The sequence below is a fragment of the Setaria viridis genome, chromosome 5, assembly GCF_005286985.2.
Source record: "Setaria viridis chromosome 5, Setaria_viridis_v4.0, whole genome shotgun sequence".
Lineage (NCBI taxonomy): Eukaryota > Viridiplantae > Streptophyta > Magnoliopsida > Poales > Poaceae > Setaria > Setaria viridis.
Window position 1 is genome coordinate 27457590 of NC_048267.2, and position 27117 is coordinate 27484706.

At 46.8% G+C, this 27117-nt stretch overlaps 1 protein-coding gene across 1 annotated transcript; it reads right to left on the reverse strand.

Moving 5' to 3' along the window:
• Positions 1-23654: 23654 nt before the first annotated feature.
• LOC117856383 (putative F-box/FBD/LRR-repeat protein At1g78760) lies at positions 23655-27117 on the reverse strand. The gene is made up of 3 exons (XM_034738761.1): positions 26179-27117; positions 25954-26097; positions 23655-24023 (listed from the first exon to the last, which is right to left on the reverse strand). The coding sequence occupies exons 1-3, from the start codon at positions 27115-27117 to the stop codon at positions 23655-23657; spliced, it is 1452 nt and encodes a 483-aa protein (XP_034594652.1).

The following is a 27117-nucleotide window of genomic DNA, read 5'->3' on the forward strand; positions in this document are numbered from 1 at the left end:
CTCCGCTCCAAAATCGAACAGAAATCATTCTTCATATTTCTACGCAAGTGCAAATTAGCCTCGTTGCGCAGGTGGTTTTGGTTTACGTGGCCGCCGTTTTTTATATTCTTTTTGAACGAACCGCACAAGATAGTGCGTGTTTCATTGATATAGCAGAAAAATATAAGACTACAACCCTGGAAGGTTATAGGCAGAAAAAAAACAAAACAAAATAAACTTGCCCGGTTGGATTGGGACATCAACGTGGGCAGGGACTCAACTTAAGACCGCCGCACCCGACCGGTTGCATTGGGACGTCAACGCGGTCTCACTACTCCACTCGCCACGGCGGCACTTATTAGCATCCACGCTCATGTATTCGCTGAAACCTCCAGGCGTGGTCCTGCATCGACAGAGAAACCGATAGAAGCAGACTGCACCGCACCGAGAACACCACCGCCATGCGGGACCCTCCGCTATAGTGCTGCTGTAACACCATACTCCACCTGACAGAGTGATACCACCGAATCTGGACCTCTCGCAGGCTGCCTCGCAGTCGCCACCACGATAGCACAATGCGCGGGGGCCTAGCCACATCCGCCATTGGACTCCACCTCGCTCTCGTCTCGAAGAAACACCACACGCGGGGCCCTCGCCACACCCGCCATAGTACTCCACGTTACAGATCCGTTTCTTTTGTTGCTGCCAGAGTAGTGAGCAATGTTGCCCCGCTCCACAAGATCTCCGTCGATCAGCTAAGCCGCCGCCGCAGGTCGGCTTCGCCTTGTTGCTTCACCTGCACAAAAGCATCCGCCGCCATGTCAGGAAGCCAGAGAAGTCGCTTAAGCTGTCTTTTAATGATGTACCACACCGGGTAGTCCAGCCAAGCTGAGCAACCTGCTGTGGTCCACTACAAGCCTAGTTATCCCACGATGCCATTGCCGCAAGCGCCATCCTCCGACGCAGTCCCACGCCGCACTGACCGTTGCCAAGCAACGCTAGCCACCACGGTCGGCTGCAAGCAGCCAAGACCGACAACTCTGGCCGCCACCATAACTGCGATAGTCTCCACGTAACCTCGGCAACACCCGTCCAGCTTGCCACGTGGCGGAATTCTCACCACCAACTGCGGCCACCCATGACCAATGGACTAGCAATGCCACAAACCGAGATGGGTCTCTAGAGACGACGCCTCCAAGGAGGGCACGACGCCGATGACGCCGCCGTCGCTCGTCCATGATCTGGACAGGATTTTCACCCAGGACCCCGTGCAGCAGGGTTGTAGCTTATACATGACGCCCGCAACAGGGAGAACAACGCCCTGAGGTGCCGCCATCATCTGCACCAGCTAACGCCGGCGAGGGCTTTCGTTCGGAGCATCCTAACCCCTCGTTGCGCGCTCACGGCTCGGCACTCCCGGACCATAGTCACGGCAGCCCATTCAAGGCAGCATCTGTTGGGATACCAGGTAGGCTACGCTAGCGGAAAACAAAAATTTTCTACCACGTAAACCAGGAAAACTGTCGTATATGGATACAGGATTACCACTTGACACACTGGTGCGGAAGATGTAGAATCGCGTCGGGGCAGCGAAGTCGATCAGCGTAGTCGAACACGTAGTCGATCACGTCAACGTCGAGCAGCTCCTCAGCAGCTCGTCCACGTACAACGAGGTCCTCCTTGTGCCGCGGCTCGTCGTTGCTCGTCGGCAGCTCGTCGTGGCTCGTCGGCGGCTCGTCCAAGTGCTGCAGGTGCAACACCTCCAAGGTATCCACACGTGCAGGGAGGAAGCATCGCAAGCCGGACTGCTAGGTCCGTGAGTTGCAATGAGGCGAGGGCGTGGGAGGCACGGCAGCTGTGTGAAGTGTCCCCACATAAGTAGAGACTAAATGTGATACAAATATTAGTCCCAGGAGGCTGATAACACATTTATTCGACAGATAATTCAGTTACCGTACAACTCCCGAGGGAGTGGGCGTGAGAGCCACGCAGCGATAAGAAGTAAATAAACAACAGCGGCTAACCAAGCTACTGCCAAAAGACAGCACTCGGGACTACACGGCAGCAGCAGCATCTTGGAAAGGCCAACACCACAGGCAGCGTTGGGTGCGGACACAACCTCTACTCAAGGTCTTCGGCGATGAAGTCAGGGTCTTCCTCTGTAGTAACGAAGCAAGGGTGAGTACGAACGTACTCAACAAGTCCAACCCCATCCACGGAGGGGGATACAAGCAAGTATATGCACAGGATACAACAAGGATAGGCTAGAGTTTATTTACAATAAAGCTAGATTTTTTCAACACATGCATAGGCTCGTTTCAAATAAATTTTTGTAAAGCTTTTCTTTAGTAACCAAGCAAGGAGTGGGGTTGATCCTACACAAAGGATCCAAGTTTTTATCGCTATCGGACTCCCCGTCCGTCATAGCGCACGGCTCGACTGCCGGACTCTTCCAAAATTCAACTCTCACACACACACACACACACACACACCATCCATGTCCAAGTGCTAGTTATGTGACCAAGCCGTAACTCGTCCAATGCCGTGGACATGGCTACCCGGATAGATTTTAACTCTGCAGAGGTTGTACACTTTTCCCACAAGTAGGGTACCACAGCACGATCACCTTAGTGCCGGTGCGGATCCTAACAAAGCCATTACCCACCTTAGCTAAGACTGGCTAGCCCTCACGGAAGCACTCAAGGGGTTCACGGCTCATCCACGAGACCGTAACCGGGACCTAAGTCACCAAGATCTTACTCCTTTTCCATGGGCTCCCGCTGCTCACCAGCACCCCTGAAGACCAACAGTTCAGCTAGTGGGATTTATGCTAAGCCGTTGCCCATACAACGGTCGAGTGGTTGCACGATGGTGGAATTAGGCAAGATGACACATCAACTCGGTCCTTAACCATAACAAGATGGATATCTCCCGACATTGCTCAACCACTAAGGTACGAGCACAACATCCTAGCATCCCACACAGGGAATACCCATCCATCCTGTCTACACATCCTTTCCCTTGAACCCAGAAAGTCATTTTCCTTATTTGCACACACACACACACACGTTTATTTTTCGAAAACATAATTGTAGTGGTGATTGTATTGGAGTAGTAATTTTCTAAGCATTCTAGCAGTGGCTATCGACCAAATAGAGCGAATCATATTTAGAGACAACCATGGGATAACAAGGAATGTTAATAACAATCAAGGGGTGGCTATCCAACCATGTCTTGCGATGAAATAATATGCATTTTGTAAAAACAGGCCAATGGGTTGTGTTTGAAAAACTAGGTATTAAATATGCATCAAAGGGTGAGATTGGACTTGTCGTCTTCAAAGCCTTCCGGGAGTTCCGGCTCGTGCTGCTGGTCCTCGGGCTCGGGCTCGCGGTCAAACTCCTCCTCGGGGTCCTCCTCGGGCAATCCGCGATCTACGGCACACACAAATGGACACACAAATAAATAAAAGAAAGATTGATTTTTAACCGTGAGCTCCGAACAGAAAACGTGAACGGAAAATAGGTAGAAAGATTATTTTTGGGAAATTTGGATATGGATCGGTGAAAGTATTCTGGAGGATGAAGTGGTGAAATTTGGGATTAATTGGAGGAAGTTTGGTGCATGAAATGACGGATTAAACATGAATTAGGGGCTTAAACGGAGGTTTAGGACTGATTTATAATAAACCAGGGACCTATTGGTAAATACTTTTGGAGGTGGAGGGGCTTATCCACGAATAGGTTTATGAGAGTGGTGGAAGGACCTGTTCATAATTTGGGAAAAAGTGGGGGTCAGATCGGAATTTTGGGGAATTTTCCCCTTCTTCTTTCAGGAAGAGAGAGAGGAAGTGAGGAGTGGGGGGGGGGGGGGTGCGGCGGCGGCCGAGGGCCGGGGGGTGGTGGAGGAAGGGGTGGAGAACCCATTTTGCCTCCCTTACCGTGGGTGGCGGCAATGGGAGAGGGACGACCGGTGGTTGTCGGGTGGCGGCGGCCTTCGGGCGGAAGAGCTCGGGCGGCGGCGGCGACCGAGAACAGGGGGGCGGTGGGTGGTGGTGTTGGTGAGTGGGGAGCGGGGAGCCGGCTGCTTTTATAGGCGGCGGGGAGAGCTCCGGTGGTGGGGGTCCGGGCGGCTGACGTGCGGCGGTGGCGTCAGGCGGGGCCGGAGCACGGCGTGGCGGGCACGCCGGCGGTATGGGACGGAGGCGGGGTCCGGTATGCGGCGGTGGGCTCGGGTATGCGTGCAGCTCGGGGTCGGCGGGCGTCAGTGGCCGGCACGACACCGGTGCCGTGACCGGGCTGGAGGCAGAGTAAGGGAGGTAGGGGGCCGGCGTCGGGGTCCCGGCGTGGGACCAGTTGACGGGCGGTGCGCCTCCCGAGGGTGCCGGCGCGGCAGGCGGGAGTTAAGGCCGGGGGGGGGGGGTTCGGTCGGTGGTGGAGGTGAAGCCGGCCGGGAGGAGTGGCGCCAGTAACCAGGAAGAAGAAAGAGAAAGGAAAGAGAAGGAGGAGGGAGGAAGAAGAAAGAAGGAAAAGAAAAAAAGAAAAGGGGAGGGAAAAGAGGAAGGAAAAAAAAAAGGAGAGGGACCGGCGGCGATTGCGGCACGCGGTCGGAGCACGCGCGCGGTGTCTGACAACGACACGTGGCAGAAAGTATGGGCACGGATAAAAAGGTAGGGGTCGGCATGGGTGCCGAGACGGCGAAATCGCCGGGGAGATTTTCGATTTCCGGGAGCTCAGCGGTAAAAAGATTTTTAAGATGATTTTTAACGGGTCATTTTAGGTGGTGATTTCTGCGGATGTTACACTGTGGTTCGGCCAAAAGGGGTGAACCCTAGGGCGCCCCCACCCCTCTATATATATGGGTCCATGACGGGCCTCTAGGTCCGAAGCCCATTAGTAGTCCTAAACCTAGTCCAATTTAGATCATATCCGAATTGGGCTTCCAGCCCTTTAAGTGTGTGACCCTTTAGGTTCATATACGTATAGACATGGTCCGAGTACTCCTACTCTACCAATAGTTAGTAGCGGCCTCTAGCAAGACATACCAACCCCTATACGCATACGAAGATCATATCAGACGAACCATCACAACATCACGTACATGCTATTCCCTTTGCCTCACGATATTTGGTCTAGCTCCAAGCCGACCACTCTTTCTCGATGTTGTGATTCAGAATCCCTTTCTAGGTTAACTGTTAACCTCACCTAGCATGGCCATGCATTTCCGGATTCGATCACTCGAGGGGCCCAGAGATATCTCTCTCAAATAGAGAGAGGCAAATTCCATCTTGACTGACCATGCCTCATAGCATGCTTCTTGACAAACCTGAAAGCTACCTTTATGACTACCCAGTTACGGTGTAGCGTTTGATAGCTCCTAAGTAAGTCGATCCACATCTTGAGTACATGCGATAGACTCAGGTCTAAGGACAAAGCGTACACGTTGTGTAAAGAGAGAACCACTTCTCGTGTTGGGTCGGTCCTAGCACATGTCTCCACATATGCCTACATTATTAGTTTGATATCTCCATGTCCATGACTTGTGAAACATAGTCATCAACTAATACATATACTAGTCTAATATTCATGTGTGTCCTCACATGAGCTCCGACTAGGGATAATTTTAGAATAACCATACAAGTAAAGAGTTTCACATACAATTCACATAATTGCAAATCAATTCAAGTAGCCTTTAATAGATATTCAAGGAACACAATATAAATCATGGATACAAATGGAATATCATCATCTCTATGATTGCCTCTAGGGCATACCTCCAACAGCGTCGCCACCATGCCTCCTCGCACCACGCCACCGTGCCTCCACCTCCACTCGCTCGTCGGCAGTCATCCTCACCCTGCGCCACCCCGCGCGCAACCTGCGAGCCACGCCTCCTCCGCACCGGTGCCTCCTCCGTGCTGGCGCCACCTCCATGGGCGCCACGGCTGCCACCAGCTGCCGCGCCTCCTCCTCCACCGTGCCGGTGCGTCTCGATGCCTCCTTCGCGCCTGTCGCGGGCGACCCCGTGGGCCCGGACCACGCTCGCTGCCATGGCCAAAACCAGGGCCCGTACGCGTCGCCGCAGTCGCCCGTCGCCAGTCATCGCCCCCTGCGCCTGGGAGTCTCCTGTCAGCGGATCCAGCCTCGGGGGCACCTCATCGCCCCTCCGCCGCCGACTGTCGTGCCGAGCCGGAGCCTCATCCACGTGGCGAGCCGAACACCACGTGCTACGTGGGACCACCACCGCACGACACTTTGCCAGCCCAGATCGGGCCGAACCCAGCCACTCCGTCACCGCGGCCACCGTCGTGCCCGCTGACCGGCCTACTCGCGCCGCCCAGTAAACCTGCGCCGCACCGACGCGTCGCCGGTCCTAGATCCAGCAGGGTCCCTCCATCTTGCCAGCCCGCCCCAACTCCCGGCCTCCAACGCGCTCGCCACCTGCTAGGCTGCCTGCGTGCGCGAGCTCCAACTCTCCCCGCGGCGGCTCTATCATGGCCGCCGCACGTCGTCCGCTGCCCAGGATCGGCGCCTATGGCCAAAACTGGGGGCAAGAACCTGCCGCCGCCATCCTAGGAGCCGCTCAGACTTCCGGCAGCACCCTCCGGCGGTGGCAAGGGGACGGGAGGAAGGAAGTAGGCGGCGGCGGCGGCTAGGGTTTTCCATAGCCGCTCGAGTCACCAAGCCCCTAGCTTCCCTCGCCGTTTTTTATATTCCACCCAAAGGTGATGCGCGGCCCGGCCATCATCGTCTCTCTTGGTTTAAAACCTGAACCGATGCGTATGGGGTTTAAAACCGCTTGCCGAGTGACTGAAACGAAGCTTCCAACGCCTGCAAGACATGGGGAGTAGCATGCGTGCAGGGCTTCTCCATTTGGAGAGAAAAATAGCATCGGAAATTCAATGAACACATTAGAGGTGTTGACTCGGAGACGTTTTGATTTTTTAAGCGTGAGACCAAATTCGCATTCATACTGGTCGTTTCTTTGGGTTTTAAAAGGGGGGAAGGTCCACTTTGCTTCCTCAACTCTTTTTCTTGCTCTAATTTTGATTATCCACTCCAAAATGAATATAAATAATCCATTATATTTTTTTAATCTAGTGCAAAACTGTAAATACAAATTATGCCGATAGTCTTGTTGAGTTGGTGGTTTGGGTGGATGTGGCCCGTTTATCTTCTCCCTCGAGGCCGTGTAGACTGTAGTCCATCGACGCCATGCTCATTCAGCTATTTTTTTTAAAGAAACTGGAGTTATTCCCCTACTGATATATTGATGAAGAAGAGAAAACTATTTTACATGAAAAACTCAGGAGACAAAACATGGAATACTCAAACAAAGAACGAAACCAAAGAAAATAAAAGAAGCTAGAGGTTTGTAGCCATAGCATCATTTGGGATTTAAAAGGCTCCTTTGCTCCAAGTTTAACCAGAGAAAATTCTTTCTTGAAATGAATTCCGTAGGAGGCCTGTTGGTTAAACACCCATAAGAACAATTATGTCCATGAAGAAAGGAACTCCTAGCTGATTTCTGAACTGCTCCAGTACTATGAACGAGTCAGTGGTTTGGCTCTAAAGATTAAGGGTCCGCCAACATTCTCTTGAGGAAAAGGACAACTAAGGAATACATGCTTTATGTAAACACAACAGTAGGATTGGAGCTCCATGTATTTTCTTCTAAGAATGTTCCGTGTGCTTAGCATGTCTTTTAGTATGTTAGTCAGAAAAAGACTTTATGCTATAGTGAGTACTGACTCTATGCTCATTCAGCAAGTCACGCAGTGCTTCTGTGACATGGCGTGCAGACTATCATAATGGATATCTTTAATTCACCAGCATGTCTAAGTTTTGGCAGCATAATTTCTGGTTTATTATATCTTCTTTTGTCAACCATTCGCCCACCAAGCTAAGATGCAGAGGCATCCCATTACTCCATCAAAAAAATAACACCAAAACAAATACCATGAATATGAAGAGAAATTGTTGTAATAGTCGCATGCTAGAATTGCGGTGCTGCAGTGCTCAGGTGTGCTGCTGCCTGTGCGTTGGCGAGTGATGAGTGACAGACGATCAAACGAAGCTTCCAACGCCTGACGGCTGATGGAGACCTGGAATCGGATTGGTCCGGTGACCGGAGGTCGCTAGAGCTGAAACGAATCATTAAAACTATTCGCACTGTTCCAGGTATGTGGGCGGCACTCTGGAGAGACATGCGTTGTGGCCCCCAGCAACGAGCAACCGATGGAGGGAGTCACCGTCGGAAACGACGCGATCGACGGGGACGGCGACGCGTGAACTGCCGGCCCGGGACACTTCGAAGAGGCAAAAAGGAAAAGAAAAGAAAAGAAAGGTCGTTACACATGTGAGCCGCGTGCTCGTGTTCCTATGTATCGCCGGGTCCCAAATCGGGTATGACATCGTTTACAAAAATGTGCGAAATAATCCGGCAGCAGCCGAGAGCGCGCGATATGATGTTGCTTTTGCTTGTGACTGTGGCGTGCTGACGTGGCGTCACCACCGCACGTAACATGTGTACGCGCTCACAAGGCCCGCGTGAATGAATGAAAACCGTGCGTTTTACTGTGTGCCCGATCGACGAGGACGCACGGGCACTAGTCCACCACACACAGAGTCCTAGTCGTAGACCATACGCATCAGGCGCAAGCGACAAGCAACTCAAGTAAGGTCTTATTTATCTACTCCCAAATTCCCAACTTTAGCAATATGCAAAAAGAAGATTCCCCATCACATCAAACTTGCGGTACATGCATGGAGTACTAAATGTAGACGAAATCAAAAACTAATTGCACAGTTTACTTTGCGAGACGAATCTTTTGAGCCTAATTAGTCAATATTTGAACAATAATTCACAAATACAAACGAAATGCTACAGTTGCGCATTTATGACAAAATGCAAATTTTACCCCTCCCAAATTTCCAACTAAACAGGCCCTAAAAGATCCTTCGAAACCCCGGGGGCAACAAGCAAGCTACTCAAAGGTAATATCCGTGCAGACTTTCTGAAAAGAGAACAACAGGTTAGAGCGAGCGAGCAAACTGCGAGTAGCTGCTCAAGAGCAGCGGGCAGGAGGACAAAAGGCACTCAGGGCGCGCGCTGGTTGGAGCGAGCTTTTTTTTTTTTTTAACGAACCCGCTGGAGCACGGCACGTTGTACTAACAGAAGGAGAGACTAGAAAGGCAACAAGTACAAACTCAACAATAAAGATGGGCGATCACTGAAAAATTAGACCAGATATAAGAGAAATTAGAATGTGCTTTTTCTGATATAAAAACTACTCCCTCTCTTCCAAATTTCTATTCGCTTTAGCTTTCTAGATACACACATACATGCGCGCGCATGTCTAGAGGGAGCACCCATCCCCGTCCAAGCCTTTGGACACCACCTGAGCCGCACAAAACTGCCGGCGGAGCTCGATGGGAGATGCCTCGACTGCTTTCTTACCGCCACTGTGTCGCAACGCGCAAGCTCCCCCACCAGATGCCTCTGTTGCCATGGCTTTCGCCACCTCACGAGGAAGTGCAAGCGGCCGCACTCCCCTCCTAGTGGCAGCATCGCTACCCGGGTTATCCCCTCCTTGCGGCGCTTCGTGCGTGTGCATTGGCATTTCTGCAGCACCGCATGGGTCCATCGCTCCTGCCATGACTCCATCCCCTCCTACAAGTTGGGAAAACATTGCTCCTGTGACTCAATGCCATGTTCATCAAGTGAAGGGAGGTTGCCTCACACAGTATATAAACCATAGCATTTTCGCAATATACCTCACATTAAAATAATTATTTAGGAGAGACATGATATGTCAAAATATCATATAGGACCCTGTTGATATGTCAAAAGATCATATAGGGCTGCAAAAGTGACAAAAGATCATATAGGAAAGACATGATATGTCAACCCGTGATCACGCTTGCTTGCCTTTCTTTAGCTATGATTTAGGAGGGCCTCATATACCTCACACTACAAGGGACTCGCCGATACGCTCCTGTTGGCTGTGGCAAAGACTTAACCTAGAGGCATCGGTGCGTAGATCTACAATGGGCGGCAGGAATGGCGCATCTTATCAATGAAGGAAGGAGTAGGAGCTATGGTCAGGTCAGTCCCCTATTTTGTACCGCTACTTTCTCCTTTCGTTAGAGGGAAGGGGATTTTCTGGAATTGGGGATTTGGGTTGAAGACAGTAGATCCCGATTTTATCCTACACTTAGATTTGTATCCAATTGTTACTAGAAGTTGATAGGCTATAGTTCATGAAGTGCAAAACTAAACTTTGATTTTAAGTTACAGTGACTTTTTTGAAGATTTCGAGTATTCCATCATCTTCTTCCGTTGGTAGCTACTACTCAGAGACATCTCCCTGGGCTCGTCTGAGCCGCCAAGATCTTCGACCATGCGGTAGCCTAATGCACCTGTTGGCGCTAGAAACCGGCTGATCGAATTCCTAGCGTCGGACACACGACCCGGGAGAATCTGCTTAACTCCTGTTCGGGTGATCGCCCTGGTGCGGTTCGCGCGGCGTGCCAGCCAATCTGACCTGCTGATTGGCAAGGAAAGAAACGTGTCAGATCCCAGAGGTTGCGATCGGCTAAGGTTCCGATCTCGAGATAGCTTATCAGTGAATCGGTCGATTTGCCGTAATAAGGAAATCGGCTATAATGCAGCCGATTACCGGGTAGCGTTTAATAAAGAAGACTGCTGGAGTAATCTAAACAACGCTACAGTAACAACACTAGGAATAGATCTAAATCGGCTATGCGTAAATTAATAGACTGAATAACAAAGCACAAGAAGGCCGAAAGCTCCAATTCCTAGCTGGATAACCGGTGATAAAACTAGAACAACAGGTAAAACCTAGAATTCTAGTGAATATCGATAACTGGTGAATAAATCTAAACGAAATGACAGCGATGCGCCCGAAGTTAAAGCTTAGATATTACTCGGTAAACGGAACTTACAGAATCAGCCGGAGGTCAAGTCGATGCAGCCCAGCCAACTCGTACGAACTCGTGGAAAAGAAGAAAAGTATTGGCGAAGTCGCCTGCTTGAAAGTAAGTACGAGGAAATAGTAGTTTGTTGTATTGATTTGATGATGATTACAGATCTACGAAGGTGGCTATTTATAGCCTGTTACAAACGACTCCTTAACCGACTAGAACTCTATCTCTAATTTTAAACGAAAACGAATATTTACAAGTACGATTCGTACTGGAGTTGATCATCATGCTCTCATGGGCTGACTCCTTTTTTATCTTCATAATCCACTTTAAGCCCATACCGGCCCAATTGCTCCAGCCTCCTAATCGACCGATTTTTACCCACTCCATCGGTAAGGGACAGCCGATTACGGCCCACATGTCGGGGGGCTCTGACTACGTCGACCCTAGAACCTAAGATCGGGCGAGGCGGAGATCCTCCCTCGGAGGGTTGGGCGCATCCGACCCCAGGACTCAGGGGTCGGGCGAGGCGGAGTTGAACCCTTAAAGGGCAATCGGGCGATCCTTGACTGTAGCACCAATCGTCCGATTTCCAACCGTGACCTCTGTGTCTTGCCGCATCTCCTGATTTCTTCCTTTCCTAACGCCGATTTCATATGTGTCAAAATCTAGCGTCAACAGCACCCTTTCCACCTTAGCCAGGAAAGCGGTCTCCTCCGCCTCCCGCTTCATTCCGTCAACCCTACCGGTGGCCTCCCCCGCCATTTCAGAACAAGCTGGAGATGGCGATCTATGGATCTCGAGGAGGTAGGTGCGGAGGACGGAGTCGGTGGTAGGTGCTTTGTAGGCTTTGGGCTCGCCGGTGGGGGAGAACGTGACGGCGGCAATGTGGGCGCCGATCTTGTAGGAGAGGTCTTTTTCCATGGAGAAGAGTGTGTTGGTGCACTGTGAGAAACTTGTCTGGCTCTGAGCCATGCTGGTGGATTTGGGCATTGAGGACGAGCAGCTCGTCGGGCGGCGGTGGAGATTTGAAAAATGCGGGGAAGAGAGTAGAGGCAGCGAACAACATGGGATTTCTTTTGTGCCTTAAATTGGGAGCAGAGTATAGAGGACTATCAGCTGATATAAGAAGATACACAATGTAAGTTCCTCTATTTTGAAATAATAATGAACAAACCATGACCGTTCTTATTAGATTACATTCTTAAGTACACATACATGATACATCCCCACAGATCCATACTCGTACAGTGGCACAGGCGCGCGCACACACAACAATGAAACCATAAAAAAATTAAATACTAAATTGGTGCACTGTCACCAGGCACCGACAGTCTAAAACCACTGATCTAGACAATACAAATAAAGTCATCTTTGTCATACGAAAGTGTCACAACACGTAGATGCAATGCATTAGACACGGACATGGCAACGAAGAGACAACGTACACGGTCATGGAGATGCATATAGCATAATCTTATTCCGGCATACCTGCGGCAACATGAAATGCAGCAAAACGAGCATCGCTGCAGAGATAGTCCTCCAATGCATGATGCCTAGCCCTCAAGTCCATGGTAACATGACCCAAGCGACCAATGCCAGATGCATGCTGCATGATGTTGAATACCCCAACCTCGGTGACCAAGATAGCAAAAAGGGTAGACAAAGCGACCATGGCTACGCACACGAGTGTGACTATGGTCCTGCAGCCAAGCGAACACAGATTTCTTCACCTCCTCTATTTCATCTTCGTCCGCATCTTCCATGTCGTATGGATCATATGGATCAATGATGTATGGCTGCTGCGGAGGTGGCACAACATCGAAGTTGCTTGGTCTGTTCGCTTCACCAGTCATCCTCCTACATATACTTACCAATAGAACTAAAAATGATAAGCAATGACCACAAGCAATGATGATAACCTATAAAGAAGATGTGGAAGCTATGAGCTCACCTCTCATAGGGCGTAGAACCAAGTAGGTTGCCTAGCAAAACCACTAACAATGCGTGTAAGATGAAGAGCCGATGAGCAAAGGCCTCGGGGGCACACCTATTTATTGAAACACCATGACCAATCAACAACGTAGTGCACCTTCCCGTAGCTCATGCCTCACAGGATTACAGTAGCCATGAAAATACATGGGATGCTCGAAAGACGCAGGCCTACACTGATCAGGAATCCTACCACAAGTATACGACAGAATATGCAGGCTTTCGTTCACAGGTAGGCATGCGAAAATATTCGACGGGTACACGAGTGCGCTTTGATGAGGATAAAAAGAAGGAAAATCTTAACATCCACATGAGTTAAAAAAAACTGACGCATAGGCATTATAGTTGGAGAAAGCAGTTATTCTCCTTTGTGGTCAGCGACTGGAAACGCATCCAGGTTCACTGAAGCGTGGGCCTCTTCCATCTATTCGTCTCCCGCCTATGTTGTATGCAAGATGAAACGCACCTAGCTTCACTGACAAATGGGTCTGATAAGAGCACACAATCTTGTTAGTGACCCTACAGCAAGTGCAGCTTACCAAATTTTCATTTTGTGCCCAAGAACTTGAAAGCGGGATCTTCAAATTCTGTATTCCCTCGCCTCCCCCCAAATTATAAAAACACGGCTATTTTAGTGCTCCTCCAAACTCCCACCTTATATTTCCAAAATCAACACTCTCCTCTCTGCTGGCTATAAAGTCCAACTAGATCTGCGGTGGCGACTGACCTCAGCGGCCGCAGGGTACCTCAGTGGCGGCGGCAAGCTCCACGGGCGGCGGGCATCAAGGTGCGGCATGGTCAGCGGCACCCTTGGATCTCAGCGTCCTTGCAGCAGCTGCGCCCATGCTGGAGCAACTGAGCAGTTGAGCAAGGATGTCGCGCAAGCACCGGCTGCCCCATCCAACCATGCGCCATTGCATCTTCGAGATCCACAACTGAGAATCTCATTTCTTTTCTCTATAGTCCCCTCCAATTTTCTAAATCTACATCTGCTTCACCGAAGAGTACTATGCTCAATTTTATTTCTATCTGGAGCGAAGCCTAGTTATGCCTAGATGTGGCCACGGCCCCATGCCGTTGGAGTATTTTTTTAGTGAACAGTAAATTTTATGGTGTATTGTGTTAGATTTGAGATCATTCTCTTACCTTGGCCGCTCTAGATCTATCTGCACAGCTGGCATCTGCATTTCCATGGTCATGGTACATTATGTTCCTTATATCTAAGACAACTGACCAAATACTTATTGTGCAGAGCCTAGTACCACACTCCTACATTACTGAAATTTTCAATCACATATCGTGGTATGTAACTAAACAAGTGATTATCCTGCTCCTATATTTTTTACTTTATTCCGTTGCTTTGTTTAAGATTGAAGTTTGACTTTTGCTCCTTTCATTTTTAGGCTAAAATATTGAAAACAATCCTTGGGGTTGCAGTAGCAAATTCTGGTCCTCATGATTTGCAGTCAAGTACCTTCCTTGATTATGTGGTCGTGTAGTCAGTCTCAGCTGCAAGCTCAAGATTTGTAGTTTCTTTTGGAGGGCTACAAGAAGCTGCAGAACTGAACAGGAGCAAATGTTGAGCGACTTGAAGATGAAGGCACAAGCTTCAGATGCAGCAATGAAAATGCAGTCTGAAGAGATTGAGAGTTTGAAGAAAGTAGTAAGAGAAACTGAGTACCTCCTTCGTCAACTGCTAAACTTCAAAGGTAAGGTCAATGTGTTTCTTAGGCTTCTGCTCATGTTCTCCTAGCTGCTTGTGCTGGTTTGAGAGTATTGTGGTTTGTGCTTAACGTGTTTCTAGCCAGCTTTGTTCTTGGTCAGATAGATATCATGTGTAGTGGTTTGTAATCTCTTATGGATAATATGCTTGTGCTTGTTCTTTGGTCATCAATAATAATGTGTGAAGTGTGACGGAAACATTTATTTGTATGTGCGGTATGTACAGATTAATTGTGATGTCAATTACAAAATTGATTTGTATGTAATATTAAATTAGATTATATTTTAATTAAGCGCTACTTGGGCTACACCCGAAAATAACTGGGCCCAAAATTTCATGGGCCTAAACAAAGTTATGAAGCTAGCAAATGTTCGGCTAAATTCATTAAGAATTGGGTCTAAATGAAGTTATGATGTCAGCATCTGTTGCGCTTGATCCAACAAGAATTGGGCCTAAACCAAGTTATGACGTCAGCAATTATTGGGTTCGGTCCAAGAAGAATTGGGCCTAAATCAATGTATGACGACATCAATTATTGGGCTCGGCACAACAAGAATTGTTCCTAAATCAATCTATGACAATAATAATTATTGGGCTCGGTCCAACAAAAACTGGGCCTAATTCAATCTATGACGAAACAGCTGTCATGCCACATACGACTGTGGTCCGATGTGGCATGCTATGCAGGAGCCAGTGATACCAGTTTATCACGACATGTGGGACATATTTTCATTCATCATTATCTTAGTGACACATCGAAATAAAGAACGTCACTAGTCGTGGTTTATGATGCTTGACTAATGATGAAGGGTTTTCGTCACTCCTGATCATAAATCACGGTTTATGACGCAAAAAACACGTTTATGACACTTTTGGGTTCGTCATAGACCGGAAGATTTCTTGTCACTAGTAGAGAACTGACCTCTCGTCCAACCCTCTTTAGTCCCGGATAAAATCGGACCCGTGACTTAAGAGGCTTTAGTCCCGGGTCAAATACCAATCAGGACTAAAGCCCCTCCTTTAGTCCCGGGTCAAAAATCAACCACCCGTGGGAGATCCTTTAATCCCGGGTGAAAAAATCAGTTAGTCCCGGCTGGTGTTACCAACTGGGGTGACTGGAAAAGACTAAAGCCCTCGGACACTTTAGTCTCGGTTTGTGTTACTAACCGGGACTAAAGGGGGTCTTTAGTCCCAGTTGGTAACACAAACCGAGACTAAAGGGTTCCCCACGAGTTAATACAAAAGGATTGCATCCCTGTATAGTCAGATATTGTGTGTAGGTAGGATGGTAAGGAAGCTACGTGTGTGTGTTGGGGGGGGGGGGGGTTCAGGGCCTCCTGGGGATTTTTTTTCTCGCAAAACCATTTAGTCCCGGTTGAGCGACGGACTAAAGACCCCCTTTCATCTCGATTACTTTATCCCAGATGGATTTTCGGGAGATTGCCCCCTGCCAACTGGGACTAAAGGCAAGTTTTGTACCAGTGTGTAGTGAGAATAAAGACCTCACCCTGCTTGTTCATTTTTGCCTTAATTTCAGAATAAAGACCTCACCCTGCTTGTTCATTTTTGCCTTAATTTCCAAAATGGATCCATGCTACAGTACCCTAGATTATGCAAAACTTATGAAGTCTAAGCCAGTACAAACCTCCAATGGGGCCATTATTTTATGTGCTGTCTACTGAAACATGGCCCAAATATAAAAAACCCCTAGTTTTGTATCCTATATAAAGGGATATACACTGTGATACGTCTCTCTCTCTCTCTCTCTGTGTACGTGTGTGTGTTCTAATTAAAAAGTGCAGTGTGCACATTTTGTAGCCGTTTGATAGAACATAAACTTGAGGGAAATAAAACACTGCCCTACCTTCAGTTACCAGGTACTCTCTCTCACCCTCCCTCCCTTTCTACCTAGTACTCTCTTATTCGTTCTAGTTTGTACTCTCTCTCTCCCATCTCTCTCTACAGGGTCATATCTAGAAAAAATGTTGTGTGCACATTTTGTAACCGGTTAGCAGTACACTATTAGAATAGTTGGTCTTCCATGTACACGGTATAACATGTCATATGATTATGTTTGTTAATGTTATGTGCTTGCTTGCGTAATGGACTAGGAACTCAGTTAGGATATCAACAATCTAGGCTTAGAGATAGAGTAGTTAACCGAGTTTCTTGTGTCTCAAGATGTAAATCAAACTCTTGTATATCTATTCTACCAACGGCCATAGTACCTACTCCTTCCGTTCCAAATTGTAAGTCATTCCAAGAATCTTGGAGAGTCAAAACCTCTCAAGTTTGACCAAAATTATAGAGAAAAATATAAAGATTTATGACATCAAATAGATATACTATGAAAATATAATTGATAAAGAATCTAATGATACTTAGTTGACATCATAAATATTATTATATTATGATATAAATTTGGTCAAACTTGAGATACTTTGACTCTCCAAGATTCTTGAAATGACTTACAATTTGGAACGGAGGGAGTATATAAATATGTACCCTGACAAGTTAAGATAGGCAGTCACGTTTAACCTATTGGTGCATATTATTTCATTCACAAATTTATTTTTCAATAGAACATAAACTTGAGGAAAATAAAACACAGATTATTAGATCAGAGGGTCGATCATTTACTAGGGGAAGCGTGGAAGCAGGAACGCATCACATGTTTACAACGATTTGGCGGTAGCATTACTGCATCCTCATCCTAAAGCCGCGTGCGTCGCTGTGCTACTGCCGCTGGTGTCCAGCTGGGGGAAGAGAATTAGAGAAGAATGAGCAAGCGGGCCAGCAGGGCTGCAGGGGGAGTATCAAGCACAACGATGTTGTCGGGCCATCTGGCTGTTGGAGGCAGCCATAACCACATGTATTCAGGAGGTGTTTGGATATTAGGTGCTAAACTTTAGCAGTGTCACATCGAATGTTCGGATGCTAATTAGGAGGACTAAATATGAGCTAATTATAAAACTAATTGCAGAACCCCTGGGCTAATTCGCGAGACAAATCTATTAAGCCTAATTAACCCATCATTAGCAAATGGTTATTGTAGCACCACATTGTAAAATCATGGACTAATTAGGCTTAATAGATTCGTCTTACGAATTAGACTCCATCTACGCAATTAGTTTTGTAATTAGCCTATGTTTAATACTCCTAATTAGCATCCAAACATCCAATGTGACAGATGCTAAACTTTAGCGGGTGGTATCCAAACACCCCCTTAGTACGGTTTGGCTTTGGTGGTATGATTATATCATGTGTTGCAGGCAAGCAGGTTGGCAGCCAGCAGAAATTTTTCTCTCTCTTTTTTTTTTTGCCTTTTTGGACTGCATGCTTTTATGTATATCGTAATACTCCCTCCATTCTAAATTATAAGTCATTCCAAGAATCTTGGAGAGTCAAAGCATCTCACGTTTGACCAAAATTATAGAAAAAATTATAAAGATTTATGACATCAAATAGGTATACTATAAAAATATAATTGATGAAGAATCTAATGATACTTAGTTGACATCATAAATATTATTATATTATCATATAAATTTGGTTAAACTTGAGATATTCTGACTCTCCAAGATTCTTGGAATGACTTACAATTTGGGATGGAGGGAGTAGTAAATTATAAGCAAAGACTTAGTAATTTTTTAAGGTCACAACATGACAAAGTTATATTCTGGACCGTCTACTGAAATAGGGCCCAACTATCATGAAACCATAGTTCTTATATTATGTACAAAGACAAACACATAGTGCTACCAATCAATATTGCTGACCTTTTCTTTGGTAGATCTTGAACAAGAGCTTGATCTAGAGAGAGAGAGAGAGAATCTCACCTAGACAGCAGTGACTGGTGCAGAGTACACTAGGGTTTCCTATATATTTTGGCATCATAATTGAGTGGTCATCATTTAGGGCAATGGAGGTGCCACAAGAATCATAAACTTTAATTTAATGATTTCTTTAGTACAAACATTTTACATACTATGGTTCTTTTATAGCTATGGGTGATTGTGAGTTCCAAATTACCATGCACCGGCAGCAGGACATGACGCATCTCACCATGATAGCAGTGCAGTGACCAGGGTTCCCATATATTTTGGCATCATAACTGAATGATCATCGTTTACAGCAATGAAGTTTCCACAAGAATCATATAAACTTTAATGATTTCTTCAATACAAAAATTTTACCTAGCTACTATGCTTTTTTATAGCTATCGGTGATCGTTAGTTCCAAATTACCATGCACCGGCAACAAAGACATGACGAAGGCAGGTTATCATCCAATAGATAGGTAGGCTTCTGAATATGTCTTGTAGATCGTTAGTTTCAAATTACCATGCACCGGTAACAAAGACATGATGAAGGCGGGTTATCATCCAATATATAGGTAGGCTTCTGGAGATGTCTTGTAGTATGTCACTGGGAAGTTTGTTGATGAGTTCACCCCTGGCATTGTCGTACTCATATTAGGATCTGTAATTGGGCGTCCGATGGCCCAATCAAAAATCATATGCTCCATGCCAATGATGGATGTTGTGGTGGGGACTTTTTACGTGCGTTTCTGATGCAATAGGCATGTAATGATGTTGCAGTGAAAATTTTTTACATGTATTTTGTTATGATAGGCATGCAATAATGTTGCAGCCAGGAGTTCATCTAGATTGAGTTGCGGTGACAAATATCATGTGTTGCAATATCACATATTGAATTTTGCAATCTTATATATTGAGTGTTTTCAGTACTTGCTACCAAGAAATGTATATTTTGTTTAAATTTTTAATATGCTTTAGGATGTTGCAAGTGTAGTTTTAAAATGTTGCGATTATAATAGGCATGCTTTGATGTTGCAAACCTTGTTTATTTCTACATTTTTCCGCTTGTAGTGGATGTTGCATGAAACATGGTGTCATGTTATGATGGGAATTTTTCTTTCCTAAAATCGGATGGCAATCATTCATATGCATGCTTTGTAATATTGCAACAGATGATTTCTAATCTTGCAGCAGTTAACTTTCAATGTTGCGATGGAGTGTCTAATCGAAAAATTCCCATCGAACATCCAAGCGCTAGTAGCTCTCCATATTAGAATTGTCCAACAAGTAGTGCATGTCCCAGACTCCCAGCAATGGCACCAAAGGGGAGGGAATACTTACCACATCTTCCCCATTGTTCCTGGCATTTTTCATGGTAGATCTTGGATGGGAGCTTCAGAGCGAGTGACTTCTCACGATGTCGTTCGTAATTTCGTCGGGAAGGTTGTTGACGAGATCATATCTTGTGGCGTGGTAAAGTGTCCTAACGAGTGCGAATATGTTGTGTTGGTAGTGGCGATGAGGGGGAGGGGTGCCTACATAATCTTACACATTGTTCGTACATTTCCTTGGAAGATCTCTGATGGGAGCTCCGAAGCTGCTACCTTCTCAAGAGGGGAGAAACCGGATGGAGAGGTGTGGGTTTGTGTCTATGCGCGAACTCATGTGTTTATGTGTTCGCATGTGCATGACAGACCCTACAGCCTACTGTCATATGGAGTCCTTCAGCGTCAGCCGATAGCAACCATGCATATATAGGACTGGAGATGGGCTTTACGGTCTCCTGCTCGATAGGAAAGATATGAAGGAAATGGGAAAGACCTGATCCACCAATCACGCAATGCAGTAGGAAATTAGCAAGTAGAGCCACTAGGCCCAAGCAATGATGCTTCATGGGCGTTGCCTATGATGCACTGATGCCTCTGCTATGGAACAAAAGAATAGACACAAGAAATCTTACAATATAAATATGGAATGACTTGTTCCCTTGAAAAGTAATAATATGTACAGTAAATTGAGACCACATTTACTTTTCAGAGGCTAGAAATATGCATACTGATTGCAAATGTCAAGAAGGAACGAATGCATGTATGCATGTTATCAGTACATCAAATTAAGAATCGATTATATATCAAATCCCGAACATCTGGTGAAACAAATAAAAATTATAAATTGCGACAGTGGATTGCTGAGCTTTCAATAATGAGAACCTATTACCTGATCGAGTGCATGGAGCTCGTCAGCCATCACCTAATGGCTTGCTAGAATACGTGCAACAATGCTTTTGTTAACTTATCTCATTAAACAGTCATACACGCATCACCAATACCGTTCAAAATCTATTATGTACGTACGCTTCTGCGGTTCTACTTGTCGTTGCCGCTGCTGTTAATTCAGCATTGAAACTTTGGAATCAGGATGTTCAGTGCGGTGCGATCGTATTGGATTTGGGGTTCCTAAGTATCCGGCAAATAAGAATGAATTTTTCGACATAAATTCATGCCTTGAACATGTTAATATAGTATAACCTGCAATTGATAGTCAGGAAGCATAAATTGATGATCGGTCATTGTTTATAATACCAAGCTTCTCGATTACTAAGAGGAACTCCCACCATCCACAAATATAAGGGATTCTAGAGATCAATTTTTGTCTACAAATATAAGGTATTCTGACTATGTTAGGAGACCACACATTGCTCAACATATCAAATATAATTACTCAACCTTGTCAAATCTTATTAATTAATCACACGAGGAACCTACTATCTAGGAAATCGGCCATATTTACTCAGATCACTTGCACCACTTAAGCCTATCTACTGCGACCGCAACTGCTCGTGGTGACGGCTTCCGTGATGGTGGAGAGGCCATTTAGTGATGGTGACTGTTTCTGTCTACGAGCGAGCTTGGGATGGCTCATGGATGTTTCTGCTTCTCGGGCTTGGAGAGGCCATCTACTAGATCTTGACAATGGGTGATGGAGTGGCTTTATTACTTGTAGGTGGCGTTTCCGTACTATAGTTTCTTGTCGTTCTTTGTGCAGAATGGTTGGTTGTGCTGGGGAATGAATCTATGGTGAAAGCTACACTAGATTTGGTCCGGCATGATGATGGCGACGCCCTTCAGTGCCATTACCCTTCTTGGAGGCGCCGTCACATGGTCTGGTCTCGTCATCATGGCATCATTCTCCAAGTTGAAAACCTCGTCCCATCGGATGGAGGTGTCGGCACCTAGCCTCGTGTCCTTCTTGGAGCTGGCGTCATTGTGGAAGAAATTATTACGTGCATGAAGGTTCATGTTGTGGGGATACTACGTACTTGGAGTTCCATGGTGTGTGATGGTCATCCTGCTCTCCCTTTGACATCTCCAGCAACCTTCGTTATTTGTTTGGATCCTTAGAACCCTTGTTTTGTAAGGATTTTTGAGTGGCGGTTTTGATATGGTGGTCACAACTTCAATCAGCCGATGGAGGTTTTCTTCACTAGCATTGGATTTGGTTTAAAGTTCCCGTGCCGCTCTCACCCTTCTGGTGCACGAAGACTAATAGAGAATGATTTGGTTGGAGTCGACAACACAAAACAAGTTGTATATGACGAGCACTAGAATTACTTGGAGATGATGTATTTCTTTTCCTTTTCCTCTTTTGTTTCCTTTGGGCGTATCAATCTTGCTTTTGTTCACTTTGGTGTTTTTGCTACATGTTCTGTAGAAAATGTGCGCCCCTCTGTAATAATTTGGTATGTATCCTCTTTAGAGGATGACTAATCCTTCCATTCTCTAAAAAAACTTTAGTGAGGAACTGTCCTGAAAAGTACCCTTATATATTTGTGCATATATAACACAAACTGTCTTAAAAATCTAAGAATCCCTTATATTTGTGGACAGAGATAGTATCTTATCAAGATCAAGGATTAAAGAATAAAACACACACGTCTTCAACTGAGGTGGCAGCAGTTAAGTTCTTAAAAAGGAATACAATTGAGATAACGATATGCACTAAACTTCCGAATGCATGTATGCTAAATTGCATTTTTCTTGGAAAAGGATATTATATTATTGAAGAAAATTTGAATTTTTTATAGCAAAATTATCATTGTCAAAATACTTATTAAGAGCTATTGCAGAAACAGATTAGGCCATTCTCAGTGGAGAGTTTCACTACGCTGTTTTCAACAGTGGCACATCATTTCTAAAGATTTAATTTGATGAATGAAACAACCCCTCACAATGCACAATTTCATTTCGCGGTTTCATAGGCTAGTCATAACATTTAACTGTTGCATGATGTTGAGATCAAATGTGCCATATGAATATGCAAGCACTTGTAATTATACTTAAATTAAGTACTAGTACACTAGTCATGCATGGCCACATGGGATGGATAAAATTTATGGAGATGAAACAAATTGCTCTCAGTGAAGGTTTTATCCTAATTTCATAGTCTAGGTAATTGTGTATATAAGGTTTCGTCCCCATGAAACCCAAACCCAACTCCTTTGGTGTTAATTAGCACTATGCTGTAAAGAGCGGGGACCAAAATAAACATGCGGATTTATTGGTTCTCTATTCTACCATTTTATTTCATGTTTGGGAAACAAACACTTATATTTAATAGCACATAAGATGCAGAGGAAATGATGAATAGTCATATTGAACTAAAAATCTAAAAGAAAAGAAACAACTTCGTTTGTTGTCTTCATTCGTGATGTAGATCTAAAGAAATTACTCGTCTTAGTAACTTTGTTTCTTTTTCAGGCTGCCAAAGAAAAATAATATTTTATTTTAAAAGTTCCTTGAATCAAAAATATGTTAGGTAATCTGATAATGCCTGTACATTAATGTATTTAAGGTAATAAAAATACCCTATAAAATCCTAATTTTGATTCAGTAAATAAATTAAGATTGTGGTGTTCTTTTTGACAAAAAATGGAGACCTAATAAGATGAAATGCGATTGAACATTCAATTCGCTAGACAGCAATATTTCCTGAGTACAAGTCATACTGAATGCAGATTCAGATTACAACATTATAAGTTAACATCTTCGATGTTTTACCATCTATCTAGTACGATTGCTGATAACATTAATTCTTCTAATGCTACTACTGGATCAGAATAAAGATAAACGCAATGACCGCTAGCTCCATCGGGGGCTGCATAAAATGTGCAAAGACAATAATGGTAGATGTATTTTCAACTCTGGCAATCAAATGGGTCATTGCGAGAAACATCAGAAGCCATTTCATACGACCAGATGCCATCTTGACCTGCCAAGATCATCAGGGCAATAACGCCCTTCTTCTTCAGTGAGGCCAGTAAGCTCAGTGTACCATTTATTGCACCCTCTGAAACAGTAACATTTTTATCTTGTAAAATGTAGATTTTCTGAAGCACGTTTCCTCCTTCCAGAATAGATTTGAGGAATTCGATCTCACAATTCTCCCACCGGAACCCATGAATTACTACTTTATTGATACTTTCCTTGATGCACTTAACTGAATCAATTTCATTCCAAAAGTCAGAATTCCCATTCTTGCTAGTGGCTCCACGATCTGGAATAGACTGTCAAAGCAGGACACAAAGTGGATCAAATAGTGAATTACATAGCGGTGACGAGAACTGAAATGGAGCATAGTAAAGGCAGGTGCTATATATATGCCAATGAATAATTGAAAATTTCACTAGATGCGCTGTGTCTGTTGGATGGGCATATGATGATGCTAGGTTTTCTACTTCCTGTAACACCAATACACCATGCATGCTCCCTACTCCATATTTCTCTTAATTAATGCCACCCCGGCGCCCATTCTCTCTATGTTCAACCCTACCCGGCCCCCTTCAGCCACCAGAGCTCTGACAGTGTCGTTGCCGCCACCGCCATACCCCACTACTGACATGCCATGCCTCATCAATCATCCGTTCATTCTAAGCTTAACCCCCATCAGACCCCGAACCATAATTTTGCCAGTATCTTGGAAGAACTGTACCATGATTTTGCCAGTATCTTGACTGTCGACAGTGAGTGTAAGCCCCAATGTTCCAAACCTATCAACAACAACCATGGGTAGAAAACTGAGCATTAGTCCTGGTTGGTAAAGGTCATAGCTCCCCAATGTCCAACGGGATAAATTTATCGAGACAAAAGGGGATCCTTTAGTCCCGGGTCATTCACATGGGACTAAAGACACCAACCGGGACTAAAAAGTTTTGGAAAAAATAAAAAAAGCCCCACGCCTGCCGGCCACCCGCGCCGCCCGCCCACCCGCCCGCCACCCGCGCATGCTGCCCTCCACTTCCGCCTCTGCCCGCGCCTGCGCCGGCCTCCACCTCTGCCCGCGCCTGTGCCAGCCTCCACCCGCCTCCGCCCGCGCCCGCGCCCACGCCCACCCGCCTCCGCTCCGTTGGCGCCGCTCCACTCCGCGCCGCTCCCCCGCGCGCCGCCGCTCGCCCTCGCGCCGCTACCGCTCCTCACTGCTAGTGAGGGAGGAGCAGAGGGGGAAGAGGAGGGGCAGCAGGGGGAGAGGGCGGCAGCGGCGGGAGGTGAGGGGGTGGCGGCGGCTTAGAGAGGGGGAGGAGGGGAGCGCCGGTGGAGAAGAGGAGAGGGAGGAGGGGATGAGGAGAGGAAACACTTGTGGGGAGAAGAGGAGAGGGAGGAGGGGATGAGGAGAGGAAACACTTGTGGGGAGAAGAGGAGAGGGAGGGTGAAGAAGACAAGTGTGGAGAGGAGAGCGCTGCCTTGAGGGCCGCGTGTCTCCCCTTTTGTTCCGGTTGGAAATTCCAACCAGGACAAAAGACAAAGGGGGCCCGGGGGGGAGGGGTCGGTGCTAGATCTTTACAACCCGGACTAAAGCTCCTCCCGTCGGTGTCCTTTCGGTGCCTTATTTTTGACCGGGACTAAAGGCACTTTAGTCCCGGGTCCAAAGTTAATCGGGACAAAAAGGGTTGGATGGAAGGTCAGTTCTCTACTAGTGAACATAGCCCTTCAATCCCAAGTAAGTTGGGTAGGCTAGAGTTGAAATCCAACGAGCTAGAGCCACAGATCAGGGTTCGAGCACATGAATAGCTATTTTTCAAGCACTCCTATCCAGGGCTAAATCTTTAGGTGTATTCCATCCCTTCAAATCTCCTTTTATTGCCTTTTCCCATATTAATTTTGATCTTCCTCTGCCTCTCTTCACATTACTGTCACGTCTTAGGGTTCCACTACGCACCGGTGTCTCCGGAGGTTTTCGTTGGACATGTCCAAACCATCTCAAAAGAGTCATCTAATTGCAAGGCACCATTGAACAATTTGTCAAAATACTCTTGACATCTATGTTTGATCTCATCCTCCTTTACCAAGCTATTCTCCGTTTCATCCTTACTGCACTTAACTTGTTGAAGTTCCTCGTCATTCTCTCACGAACGTTAGCTATCCTATAGATGTCCTTCTCTCCTTCCTTCGTACCTAATCGTTGGTAAAGATCTTGAATATGACAATTTATTCAATTACCTGAATATGCATAGTTTCAATGTTTGGGAAACATTGAAGGAAGCAGGACATCATCCTTGCTTTATTGGGAACTCCAAATTGAACAGACAGTGCTAATATCTTGACGCTTGGAACCACAGCATCGGGCACAACCTTCATCCCAACCTACATTGCCCCAAATATTGATAGATTTAGACAATTGATACTTAAATTAGTGACAGGGAAATAGTAGAAGACGATCGGAACCTTAACGACTGTGTCTCCAATCTGCAGCTCGTGATAGTTGGGATTCAGGTACCCCAATGCCTGGAGCACGGACGCACTACTGATCTTGATCCTCATGCAACTGCCGTCCTTTCCATTGATGCCACATGGTGATGATGACGTTCGGAGGATGATCCGCTCCAGCAGCGGCGCGGCAACGACAGCGAGCTCCTCCACCACGGACTGCCAGAACACAACGCACCAGAGGCTCCGGCTGCTGAGGCGCACCTGCGCGGGCGCGCCACGACTGAGCACGAAGACGAGGTTCTTAAGCTTTGGGCTACTCGCCAGCACGCGATCGAGGTCCTGCTCCTGGATGATGCTCCGTCTGAGGACGAGCTCCCGCAGGCGGGGCAGCGCCGCCACTCCCTGCCGGAGGACGGCGGCGGCGCCGGACGTGTCGGGGAACCGCCACTCCGAGATCCGGAGGCGCTGCAACGAGCGGCACTCGAGGATCGCGCAGGGGAGCAGGTCGAGCCCCGCCCATGGGATGTTGTTCAGGACGAGCTCCGTGACGCCCTTGGCGGCGAGCACGCGGATCCAGTGGTGGAGGGTGCTCTCGTCGGCGTCGCTGAAGTAGCACGTCAGCTTCACGGAGCGGAAGGGACCCGGATGGGCGGTGATGGCGTGGGAGACGGTGGAGGTTACCGCGCCGACGTGGCTGGGGTTGTTGAGGAGGAGGTCGATGTCGTCGAGGACGAGCGGGTTGGAAGCCCAGAGATCGCGCCACCGGGAGGAGAGCGCCGCCGTGCGCGCTGCGTCCTTGATCGGGAGGAGGGAGACGATGCTGGACAGCACATCGTCGGGCAGGCCGCTGATGATGTCCTCGCCGTCGGGATCGGAGACGGTGGCGCCCGTGACGCTGCTGGATCTCGCAGGGAAGCAGGAGAGGAACCGCTTCAAGCCTGACGGGATGCTCAT